At 31.3% G+C, this 13,998-nt stretch overlaps 1 protein-coding gene across 1 annotated transcript; it reads right to left on the reverse strand.

Annotated features, from left to right (window-relative positions):
• Window positions 1-5,118: 5,118 nt before the first annotated feature.
• On the reverse strand, window positions 5,119-7,282 carry LOC116916463. Its single transcript, XM_032921716.2, has 7 exons — window positions 6,797-7,282; window positions 6,611-6,723; window positions 6,321-6,547; window positions 6,128-6,257; window positions 5,930-6,069; window positions 5,624-5,864; window positions 5,119-5,558 (listed from the first exon to the last, which is right to left on the reverse strand). The coding sequence occupies exons 1-7, from the start codon at window positions 7,024-7,026 to the stop codon at window positions 5,329-5,331; spliced, it is 1,311 nt and encodes a 436-aa protein (XP_032777607.2). The 5' UTR covers window positions 7,027-7,282; the 3' UTR covers window positions 5,119-5,328.
• Window positions 7,283-13,998: the final 6,716 nt, after the last annotated feature.

The raw sequence follows: 13,998 nt of genomic DNA on the forward strand, positions 1-13,998 counted from the left end.
TATTCAATGTGAATACACTGTTATACCATGAGTTTTTACTTCTATATGTAAACTGCATGGAATATACTTGTATTCAATGTGAATACACTGTTATACCATGAGTTTTTACTTCTATATGTATACTGCATCAAATATACTTGTATTCAATGTGAATACACTGTTATACCATGAGTTTTTACTTCTATATGTAAACTGCATCAAATATACTTGTATTCAAAGTGAATACCCTGTTATACCATGAGTTTTTACTTCTATATGTAAATTGCATAGAATATACTTGTATTCAATGTGAATACACTGTTATACCATGAGTTTTTACTTTTATATGTAAACAGCATCAAATATACTTGTATTTAATGTGAATACACTGTTGTACCATGAGTTTTTACTTCTATATGTAAACAGCATCAAATATACTTGTATTCAATGTGAATACACTGTTATACCATGAGTTTTTTTCTATATAAAAACAGCATCAAATATACTTGTATTCAATGTGAATACACTGTTATACCATGAGTTTTTACTTCTATATGTAAACAGCATCAAATATACTTGTATTCAATGTGAATACACTGTTATACCATGAGTTTTTACTTCTATTAAATCATGTAAACTGCATAGAATATACTTGTATTCAATGTGAATACACTGTTATACCATAAGTTTTTACTTCTATATGTAAACTGTATGGAATATACTTGTATTCAATGTGAATACACTGTTATACCATGAGTTTTTACTTCTATATGTAAACTACATGGAATATACTTGTATTCAATGTGAATACACTGTTATACCATGAGTTTTTACTTCTATATGTAAACTGCATGGAATATACTTGTATTCAATGTGAATACACTGTTATACCATGAGTTTTTACTTCTATATGTAAACTATTGTATTATATTTCAATGTGAATACACTGTTATACCATGAGTTTTTACTTCTTTATGTTCACTGCATCAAATATACTTGTATTCAATGTGAATACACTGTTATACCATGAGTTTTTACTTCTATATGTAAACAGCATCAAATATACTTGTATTCAATGTGAATACACTGTTATACCATGAGTTTTTACTTCTATATGTAAACAGCATCAAATATACTTGTATTCAATGTGAATACACTGTTATACCATGAGTTTTTACTTCTATATGTAAACTGCATGGAATATACTTGTATTCAATGTGAATACACTGTTATACCATGAGTTTTTACTTCCATATGTAAATAACATCAAATATACTTGTATTCAATGTGAATACATTGTTATACCATGAGTTTTTACTTCTATAGGTAAACTGCATGGAATATACTTGTATTCAATGTGAATACACTGTTATACCATGAGTTTTTACTTCTTTATGTAAACTGCATGGAATATACTTGTATTCAATGTGAATTCACTGTTATACCATGAGTTTTTAGTTCTATATGTAAACAGCATCAAATATACTTGTATTCAATGTGAATACACTGTTATACCATGAGTTTTAACTTCTATATGTAAACAGCATCAAATATACTTGTATTCAATGTGAATACACTGTTATACCATGAGTTTTTACTTCTATATGTAAACTGCATGGAATATAATTGTATTCAATGTGAATACACTGTTATACCATGAGTTTTTACTTCTATATGTAAACTGCATGGAATATACTTGTATTCAATGTGAATACACTGTTATACCATGAGTTTTTACTTCTATATGTATACTGCATCTAATATACTTGTTTTTAATGTGAATACACTGTTATACCATGAGTTTTTACTTCTATATGTAAACTGCATCAAATATACTTGTATTCAAAGTGAATACACTGTTATACCATGAGTTTTCACTTCTATATGTCAACTGCATAGAATATACTTGTATTTAATGTGAACACACTGTTATACCATGAGTTTTAACTTCTATATGTAAACAGCATCAAATATACTTGTATTCAATGTGAATACACTGTTGTACCATGAGTTTTTACTTCTATATGTAAACAGCATCAAATATACTTGTATTCAATCTGAATACACTGTTATACCATGAGTTTTAACTTCTATATGTAAACAGCATAAAATATACTTGTATTCAATGTGAATACACTGTTATACCATGAGTTTTTACTTCTATATGTAAACTGCAAGGAATATACTTGTATTCAATGTGAATACACTGTTATACCATGAGTTTTTACTTCTATATGTAAACTGCATGGAATATACTTGTATTCAATGTAAATACACTGTTATACCATGATTTTTTACTTCTTTATGTACACTGCATCAAATATACTTGTATTCAATGTGAATACACTGTTAAACCATGAGTTTTCACTTCTATATGTAAACAGCATGGAATATACTTGTATTCAATGTGAATACACTGTTATACCATGAGTTTTTACTTCTATATGTAAACTGCATGGAATATACTTGTATTCAATGTGAATACACTGTTATACCATGAGTTTTTACTTCTTTATGTAAACTGCGTGGAATATACTTGTATTCAATGTGAATACACTGTTATACCATGAGTTTTTACTTCTATATGTAAACAACATAAATATACTTGTATTCGATGTGAATACACTGTTATACCATGTTTTTACTTCTATATGTAAACTGCATGGAATATACTTGTATTCAATGTGAATACACTGTTATACCATGAGTTTTTACTTCTATATGTAAACTGCATGGAATATACTTGTATTCAATGTGAATACACTGTTATACCATGAGTTTTTACTTCTATATGTATACTGCATGGAATATACTTGTATTCAATGTGAATACACTGTTATACCATGAGTTTTTACTTCTATATGTATACTGCATCAAATATACTTGTATTCAATGTGAATACACTGTTATACCATGAGTTTTTACTTCTATATGTAAACAGCATCAAATATACTTGTATTCAATGTGAATACACTGTTATACCATGAGTTTTTACTTCTATATGTAAACTGCATGAAATATACTTGTATTCAATGTGAATACACTGTTATACCATGAGTTTTTACTTCTTTATGTAAACTGCATGGAATATACTTGTATTCAATGTGAATACACTGTTATACCATGAGTTTTTACTTCCATATGTAAATAGCATCAAATATACTTGTATTCAATGTGAATACACTGTTATACCATGAGTTTTTACTTCTATAGGTAAACTGCATGGAATATACTTGTATTCAATGTGAATACACTGTTATACCATGAGTTTTTACTTCTTTATGTAAACTGCATGGAATATACTTGTATTCAATGTGAATACACTGTTATACCATGAGTTTTTACTTCTATATGTAAACAGCATCAAATATTCTTGTATTCAATGTGAATACACTGTTATACCATGAGTTTTTACTTCTATATGTAAACAGCATCAAATATACTTGTATTCAATGTGAATACACTGTTATACCATGAGTTTTTACTTCTATATGTAAACTGCATGGAATATACTTGTATTCAATGTGAATACACTGTTATACCATGAGTTTTTACTTCTATATGTAAACTGCATGGAATATACTTGTATTCAATGTGAATACACTGTTATACCATGATTTTTACTTCTATATGTATACTGCATCAAATATACTTGTATTTAATGTGAATACACTGTTATACCATGAGTTTTTACTTCTATATGTAAACTGCATCAAATATACTTGTATTCAAAGTGAATACACTGTTATACCATGAGTTTTCACTTCTATATGTCAACTGCATAGAATATACTTGTATTCAATGTGAACACACTGTTATACCATGAGTTTTAACTTCTATATGTAAACAGCATCAAATATACTTGTATTCAATGTGAATACACTGTTGTACCATGAGTTTTTACTTCTATATGTAAACAGCATCAAATATACTTGTATTCAATGTGAATACACTGTTATACCATGAGTTTTAACTTCTATATGTAAACAGCATCAAATATACTTGTATTCAATGTGAATACACTGTTATACCACGAGTTTTTACTTCTATATGTAAACAGCATCAAATATACTTGTATTCAATGTGAATACACTGTTATACCATGAGTTTTTACTTCTATATGTAAACTGCATAGAATATACTTGTATTCAATGTGAATACACTGTTATACCATAAGTTTTTACTTCTATATGTAAACTGTATGGAATATACTTGTATTCAATGTGAATACACTGTTATACCATGAGTTTTTACTTCTATATGTAAACTACATGGAATTTACTTGTATTCAATGTGAATACACTGTTATACCATGAGTTTTTACTTCTTTATGTAAACTGCATGGAATATACTTGTATTCAATGTGAATACACTGTTATACCATGAGTTTTTACTTCTATATGTAAACAACATCAAATATACTTGTATTCAATGTGAATACACTGTTATACCATGTTTTTACTTCTATATGTAAACTGCATGGAATATACTTGTATTCAATGTGAATACACTGTTATACCATGAGTTTTTACTTCTATATGTAAACTGCATGGAATATACTTGTATTCAATGTGAATACACTGTTATACCATGAGTTTTTACTTCTATATGTAAACTGCATGGAATATACTTGTATTCAATGTGAATACACTGTTATACCATGAGTTTTTACATCTATATGTATACTGCATCAAATATACTTGTATTCAATGTGAATACACTGTTATACCATGAGTTTTTACTTCTATATGTAAACAGCATCAAATATACTTGTATTCAATGTGAATCCCGTACGCGACAGATAGCTTAAAAGTACTGGTTTAAGCTTAGAAAAAAGGAAAAAATCCCTTGTTTACTAAAAACTTAGTAAGCTTAACTTTGCAACATCCAGAACCATGATTTTAGCAAACTTAATATAGCTGTTACCTTGGCTAGCTAAAAATAGCTTTTTTCTTCAAGCTTATCACAGCATGCTTCTTTTTAAGTATAAATTAAATAGCTAAATTCAGCTGGGTGTAGTAAAAGCTGTTTTAAGGTAATAATTAAACTAGCTCTTCTTACCATAGATACTAATATTTATTTTTATAAAAATGCAGACGACGCGAATAATTAAGAAATGCGGGAATTTTGTAAAATGTATGATTTACATCACACTTCTGTATTAACTGCTGACTTGGTTACAATAACAGATTGGAGTTGACGATTAAAAGGACGACTGACATAAAATTAACACAGCATAGTTGACAACACGAGAAATACTATAGGCTTCATGAACCACTTCATGAACCAATCAAATATCAAAATCTTGGTTTAACAATTGTTAAAGGGACCATTTTAAGGAGATGAAAATTAATCGTAATCTGATGGGTTGAGATCATCATTTTCTGCACTTCGTCCATCACCATTTTCTGCAATTCCCCCGTCACCATTTTCTGCCGCACATTCAAAGGCTGCTTGCTTCTTCTTTAACTTTTTTTCACTCGTATGACATGACAACAAGCGATCCCCAACGGAAGTTTTGATTTGTTCAGGGGTTAAAATGATGCTATGCCAAGTTTCCCATTTTGGAATCAAGAACCCTAACAAGAAAAAGAAAAAAAGAATGAAATTAATTTGAATTCTGTAGGTGAATATGGACTTGTACTTTCGATTGCTTCTAGGATATCTTCCGGAAACTTGGGCTTAGGAATACTTCCAGGAATGCTAGGACATGCTTTCCCAGCTAGACTAAACTGAGCTAATTCTGCTGGCTCATACCACGCTGATAACAAAATTGAAACGGTTTTGTTTAATCGCCTATGTGGGTTTTGTGTTTTCGTACGTCCAGAAATAATAGCTTCCCTCAATTTTTGTGGATTAATGGTAACATTACCATGGAATTTCACCTATAAGAAGTTTGAAAATTGCTTTTGAAGTAGTAAGTGTAAAACAATTTTGACTATAGGCTTACTGGAGTAAATGTATCAGGTGTTGTTGAAACTTTTGAACCAGGAGAAGGTCTTGGTGTACCAGGAAGTTGGCCAACGGTTGGTCGATCTGTTGCTGATCCGTCTATGAACCTTTGAATAATAACAGTGTGCTCACGAACAGCTGAAAACCGGACAAAAACGGTTACAATTGAAAAACGAGATATTTGAAATACACTTACTTGAAGTAAGTATGCGAACTGGATCTTCTTTTAGTGTTTTTATTTCTTCTTCGAGAGCAATGATCCTTTGTTGCATTTCCCTTTGGTCAATTTCAAGTTTTATCCTTTTGGCGTCGCTTTCAGCTAGTTCCTGAAAATAATTTCATTACATTTAGTTGATAATAAAAGCCAAAAAATAAAAACAAATGTGTACTCTTTCAACATCCTCGTAAGTTGCTTTTTGATTTGTTAAGGGTTCTGCTTCTGAACTTTCAACATTTTCATCAAGACTCGTATTAGAGGCAGTAGACAGCTGTTCCATGTTTGTGAGATACTGTAACTGAGTTCGAGCTCTTGGACGTCCAGATACCCTTCGATCATTTTGGCTCATCATATATTTTATAAGAGCAGTCCGCTGATTGGATAAAATATCTTTATCATCTTTAGAAAAACTTCTGAATTATGCACGTCAGACTTAAATTGGAATATAATGATTGATATAACCTGATATGCATACTGCAGTTGCTTGCCGGATGATTGTATTTTTGCAGCTTTCTAGATTGCTGTACTGAGTTAAATGCCAAGATGATGTATCAGTTGGTAGTGGTGGTTTCCACCTATGAAAACAAAATATTTCATGATAAAAACATTAAGAAATGAGTTCACAACACCATATCACAAAATTGTTACCTGATTGCAAGGTTACGATGTTTTTCAATGTACATTTTTACCAAAGGAACTGCATCTTCTTCTATTTCTGGTAATACAGGTTTTACCACATGCGAAATCAGTCCAATACCAGGTGAGTGTTCCATAAAATCGAACACAATCATCACTTTTGAGTGTTTTGTCAGAGGCCGAGAAATGCTCGCCGTACTTCCATCTTGAGACCTTTCGTCTTCATTACCAAAATTTGCCATTTTTGAAACTAAGTTTCAATCAATAGACATTGATTATAATTTCCTTAAAAGTTTGTAAGTTCTTTAGCAAAGGATAATTTTTTTTCACAATCAACTTATCTGAATTCTGCCTAAATGCGAGACAATTTCACTTCCATGGCCAAACTCACCATCAGTCAGCAGCCATCGCTATGCTGTTAACTGGCTTTTGGCGCCAAATCCATGATGTTGCCAGATTGATTGCTAATCATTGTTAAAGCGGCCCTTCGGGGATTTTATAAACAATGACAGCTGCTCAGTGACAGACGACAGTATTCAATAAACAGTATTTTCTTGACAGTTTGATAAAGTTGTGATAATTGTTCTGTTATAGTAGATTGTACGCACTGCATCGAGTTAAAACTTTTAAACAGATTGTAAATCCAACGGTGAGAATTCATTCAACGCTATGTCTAGATGGAAAAACAAAAGATTGGCAACTGTAGAGACAGAAATTGAAATGGCAGAACTATATCAACTTGAAAAACGTTCTCGTCAGTCCAAAGAATCTGGTGAACAACTAACTGGGTTGTCCCTTCAGTCATCACAAGAGATCGGATGTCTTGCATTATCCCCCCCAACAAAGGTTAATATTTAATATTAAGTTGTTGCGTGTGCTGTGTGTTTTTTAATTGAACTGATTCAACATTCAAGGTGAATACACTGATTCCAAAACCATCCATTTCTGGTTTTCAGCTAAGTGAGCCAACATTGTTAACCGCACAGGCAAATGAAACTGTAGACCTAGAATATGATGTGCAGCATCAAGCTACTATAAGTTCCGAAAGAGATTTGGATGCTTACACTGACTATATTGTCAGCACATCATTTGAAAGTTCAAATAATGATGAGGTTTTATAAAACATAAAGCTAGCTAAAATCAGATAATAATTTTTTTTATTCGATGTTAGTTGGAAATAAATGAAGTGCATTCCACTATTTATCTACCATTGCTTAGTGTTGCATTCTATTTGGGAAGTCGTTTAACAAAATCTGCTTTGAGCCAGCATCTGAAAATATTGCAAATGGCTAGCAGATTTGACTATGCTGAACATTCAAGTGTTCACAATTTGTTGTCAGAATATGAATATCTCAAGTCTGAAACTACAAAAATATGGGTTTGTTCTCATTCAAAGTGTGACGCTATACTTAAAACACAGAAGAACAAAGACAACATTGAAAAGCCAGTTTTGAAACAACCCTGTGGCCATAATTATTATGAAGACCAACGAAGAGATTGCTATGTGTTGTTTTTACCAATTGAGAAACAACTAAAGTATTTCATTGAACATCATGGTTTGGATGATAAGATTTCGGATACAGACCCCAATTCCCGCGGTGATGTTAACACTGGAGATATTTACAGGAAATTAAGAGAAGAAGGAAAAATTGACGAAAATACCGTAACAGGGCAAATTAACCTGGATGGGGCCAGTGCTTTTAAGGTATATATGAACCCGACTTGCTGCTCTAAAAAAATATATAAGACTGCATGGTATTAATATTCGTAAAATATTTAATTGAAGGTTAGCCAATATGGATTTTGGCCATTTATGGCGATCATAAATGAGGCGCAATATAAAATTCGCCGCGGATTTGTCATTTTGATGTCTCTCTGGTACGGAAACAAGAAGCCCCCAGCAAAAGCTCTCATGGATCACCCTCTCAAGGAATTACAAAGACTTCAAGAAGACGGGATCATTGTAAACGGTAGAAAATATCGATTTGTTGTATTAATTGCTACGACTGACACAGTGGCTCGCCCAATACCATGGAATTGTGGGCAGTTTAACGGGGCATTTGGGTGCAATATTTGCTTGTTGGAAGGTATCAGAGTCCCAAAAGGAAAAGGGAACGTTCGGGTCTATCCTGTACCTAACGACGGTTTACCTGCCGTAGAACTGCGCACTCTTGAGCAACACGACAGAGATATGAAACTTGCGATTGAAACTCGTAAAATGGTAAACGGTATCAAAGGTGAAACTCCTTTTGTTATCTTGTCAGGATTTGATTACGTAAAAGCCTGTGTTCCCGAGTATATGCATGGCGATTGCTTGGGCGTCTGTAAACAATTTTTGAAACTATTTTTTACTGGGAAAAAAAGTCAGCCTTGGTTCATTGGGGATAAGATTTCTATTGCAAATGCACGTCTCATGAATATCAAACCACCGTATGAGATTTCAAGAAGTACTGGTGCTGTCGATGATCTTAAGAACTGGAAGGCTTCAATGTTCCGATCTTTTTTTTTATATTACTTTCCCATTTTAGAGGACATTTTACCAGCGGAACACTTTAACCATTTCTGCATGTTTTCCTATGGTTTAAATGTCTTACTGCAAGAAAAGGTATCGGTAGAAAATGTAAAAAAATGCGAAGCATTATTCAAGAAGTTTGTAAAGGACACGGAGACAATCTATGGTGTGCAGCAAGTCGGTATAAATGTACACTTTCTCACTCATTTGTTTCAATGCGTTTTGGACTGGGGATGTTTGTGGTCGTATTCTACTTTTATACCTGAATGGCTGAACGGGGAGTTACTGACTCTCAAACATGGATCACAGGCGGTTGCAGCGCAAATGGCCAACAACTACCTTTTGAAAATGGCAGTAAGAGAAAAAGTTGTAAGCTTAGAAAAAGATGGTCAGGTTTTCCCCCCTGACGTAAAGAAATTTCTCCATGAATCTCTTCATTTACCTGAGTCATTTCATGATGAAACAAGTTTTACAATCGGAGAGGGTAAAATTAAACTTCTGGGATCCTCGCAAACTAGAGTACTGAATTTAGATGAGGAAATAGCCTTCATGAACTTTTTGTAAATAGGAGCTGAAGAAATTGATCGTCTTTCCGTCCAAGCTTTTCCCAGACTGGAAATCCAGTCAACTAAATCCATTTTTACTACAAGTAAATATACCCTTTCTCCCAAGCGCTCAAATAATTGCGCCTTGCTTACCAATGGAATGTTTTTCTTTATTGAGTCCATTCTACTTGTAAACAACAACTTATCTAAACAGTCAATTGTAATAGGGAGGGAAATGGGAGTTGATTCAAAAAATAATTATGTGCCCTCTCCGATTGGAAGCACTGTGTTTTCATATCTGCCAGGCCAAACTATGAAACTGTTTGGTCTAAGCCGTTCCCTAATCGCAATTGATCCTACTGAAATTGTCTCAAAATGTGTTATAGCTTCATGCAATGAAATATCACAGATGTATGTTGTAACTGCTCTTGTGAACAACTTTGAGACGGATTAAATTGAGAAATGAGAAAAATAAAACAAAGCCTATTAACTATTATTAAAAAGGCTATAAACCATTGCATCTTGAACTTTTTCTAGAGATAATGAAATAACATATATGGTTTATATTTAATAAAAACAAGCATGATGCTGAATGAAGGCAACTGTAAAAATATCATATTCTAGCTAGAATAAAAAATATGATAAAATATGTGATAATTCAAGCAAAAGAAAATTTAATCAACTCTCAGCTTATTATTTATTCGTTATATTTAAATACTTTTCTAAACATAGCATAGAATAAGCTTACATTAACATAACCTTTATTTAGAATTATATAGCATAAAATCAAAAAGAAAATTTTAGCTGGTTTCAGCTTATTTATTCGTTACTTTTGTAATCATAGCATAGAATGAGCTTACATTAACAAAACGTTTATTCAGAATTATATAGCATAAAATCAAAAAGAAAATGTTAGCTGTTTTCAGCTTATTTTTTCCCTAGATGATAAAAAGAAAGCTTTGCTAAACTTTCGTTTTCATTACTTTAATTGTTTCAAGTAGCTTTAAGGTGAATCAAAACCAAGGAAGAGAAAGTAAAAGTAAGTTCAAGCTTACTAAAAAAAAGTATAAGGCTGCTCGATAAAATATCCGTAATTTTCAGCTTAATAAAGCTTGAAAGACAATCACCATCGACGGAATTTAAAAAATCTAGCTAAATCAAGCAAGACAAACCTTACTCGTGGGCTACTATATGAAATAAAGGCTAATGTAAGCTAACTTAAGCTTGGGAAACGGGGGAAAAAATAAAAAATACTTTTAAGCTATCTGTCGCGTACGGGATACACTGTTATACCATGAGTTTTCACTTCTATATGTAAACAGCATCAAATATACTTGTATTCAATGTGAATACACTGTTACACCATGAGTTTTTACTTCTATATGTTAACACCATCAAATATACTTGTATTCAATGTGAATACACTGTTATACCATGAGTTTTTACTTCTATATGTAAACTGCATAGAATATACTTGTATTCAATGTGAATACACTGTTATACCATGAGTTTTTACTTCTATATGTAAACTGCATGGAATATAGTTGTATTAAATGTGAATACACTGTTATACCATGAGTTTTTACTTCTATATGTATACTGCATCAAATATACTTGTATTCAATGTGAATACACTGTTATATCATGAGTTTTTACTTCTATATGTAAACAGCATCAAATATACTTGTATTCCATGTGAATACACTGTTATACCATGAGTTTTAACTTCTATGTGTAAACTGCATGGAATATTCTTGTATTCAATGTGAATACACTGTTATACCATGAGTTTTTACATCTATATGTAAACTGCATGGAATATACTTGTATTCAATGTGAATACACTGTTATACCATGAGTTTTTACTTCTATATGTATACTGCATCAAATATACTTGTATTCAATGTGAATACACTGTTATACCATGAGTTTTTACTTCTATTTGTAAACTGCATCAAATATACTTGTATTCAAAGTGAATACACTGTTATACCATGAGTTTTTACTTCTATATGTAAACTGCATGGAATATACTTGTATTCAATGTGAATACACTGTTATACCATGAGTTTTTACTTCTATATGTACACTGCATGGAATATACTTGTATTCAATGTGAATACACTGTTATACCATGAGTTTTTACTTCTATATGTAAACTGCATGGAATATACTTGTATTCAATGTGAATACACTGTTATACCATGAGTTTTTACTTCTATATTTAAACTGCATGGAATATACTTGTATTCAATGTGAATACACTGTTATACCTTGAGTTTTTACTTCTATACATAAACAGCATCAAATATACTTGTATTCAATGTGAATACACTGTTATCCCATGAGTTTTTACTTCTATATGTAAACTGCATGGAATATACTTGTATTCAATGTGAATACACTGTTATACCATGAATTTTTACTTCTATATGTAAACTGCATGGAATATACTTGTATTCAATGTGAATACACTGTTATACCATGAGTTTTTACTTCTATATGTAAACTGCATGGAATATACTTGTATTCAATGTGAATACACTGTTATACCATGAGTTTTAACTTCTATATGTAAAAAGCATCAAATATACTTGTATTCAATGTGAATACACTGTTATACCATGAGTTTTTACTTCTATATGTAAACTGCATAGAATATACTTGTATTCAATGTGAATACACTGTTATACCACGAGTTTTTACTTCTATATGTAAACTGCATGGAATATACTTGTATTCTATGTGAATACACCGTTATACCATGAGTTTTTACTTCTATATGTAAACTACATGGAATATACTTGTATTCAATGTGAATACACTGTTATACCATGAGTTTTTACTTCTATATGTATACTGCATCAAATATACTGGTATTCAATGTGAATACACTGTTATACCATGAGTTTTTACTTCTATATGTAAACAGCATCAAATATACTTGTATTCAATGTGAATACACTGTTATACCATGAGTTTTAACTTCTATATGTAAACTGCATGGAATATACTTGTATTCAATGTGAATACACTGTTATACCATGAGTTTTTACTTCTTTATGTAAACTGCATGGAATATACTTGTATTCAATGAAAATACACTGTTATACCATGAGTTTTTACTTCTATATGTAAACTGCATGGAATATACTTGTATTCAATGTGAATACACTGCTGTACCATGAGTTTTTACTTCTATATGTATACTGCATCAAATATACTTGTATTCAATGTGAATACACTGTTATACCATGAGTTTTTACAACTATATGTAAACTGCATGGAATATACTTGTATTCAATGTGAATACACTGTTATACCATGAGTTTTTACTTCTATATGTAAACTGCATGGAATATACTTGTATTCAATGTGAATACACTGTTATACCATGAGTTTTTACTTCTATATTTAAACTGCATGGAATATACTTGTATTCAATGTGAATACACTGTTATACCTTGAGTTTTTACTTCTATATGTAAACTGCATGGAATATACTTGTATTCATTGTGAATACACTGTTATACCAAGAGTTTTTACTTCTATATGTAAACTGCATGGAATATACTTGTATTCAATGTGAATACACCGTTATACCATGAGTTTTTACTTCTATATGTAAACTGCATGGAATATACTTGTATTCAATGTGAATACACTGTTATACCATGAGTTTTTACTTCTATATGTATACTGCATCAAATATACTTGTATTCAATGTGAATACACTGTTATACCATGAGTTTTTACTTCTATTTGTAAACTGCATCAAATATACTTGTATTCAAAGGGAATACACTGTTATACCATGAGTTTTAACTTCGATATGTAAACTGCATGGAATATACTTGTATTCAATGTGAATACACTGTTATACCATGAGTTTTTACTTCTATATGTACACTGCATGGAATATACTTGTATTCAATGTGAATACACTGTTATACCATGAGTTTTTACTTCTATATGTAAACTGCATGGAATATACTTGTATTCAATGTGAATACACTGTTATACCATGAGTTTTTACTTCTATATGTAAAGAGCATCAAATATACTTGTATTCAATGTGAATACACTGTTATACCATGAGTTTTAACTTCTATATGTAAACAGCATCAAATATACTTGTATTCAATGTGAATACACTG

Source organism: Daphnia magna, unplaced genomic scaffold (assembly GCF_020631705.1).
Source record: "Daphnia magna isolate NIES unplaced genomic scaffold, ASM2063170v1.1 Dm_contigs350, whole genome shotgun sequence".
Lineage (NCBI taxonomy): Eukaryota > Metazoa > Arthropoda > Branchiopoda > Diplostraca > Daphniidae > Daphnia > Daphnia magna.

What these genes read in the sequence shown, in the direction of transcription:
- LOC116916463 (XM_032921716.2), bottom strand. Translation starts at nt 7,026, where the DNA reads ATGGCAAATTTTGGTAATGAAGACGAAAGGTCTCAAGATGGAAGTACG. An exon ending in CACCTGATACATTTACTCCA is followed by an intron (nt 5,865 to 5,929) that starts GTAAGCCTATAG and finishes AACTTCTTATAG; the next exon opens with GTGAAATTCCATGGTAATGT. An exon ending in TATCCTAGAAGCAATCGAAA is followed by an intron (nt 5,559 to 5,623) that starts GTACAAGTCCAT and finishes TTTTCTTGTTAG; the next exon opens with GGTTCTTGATTCCAAAATGG.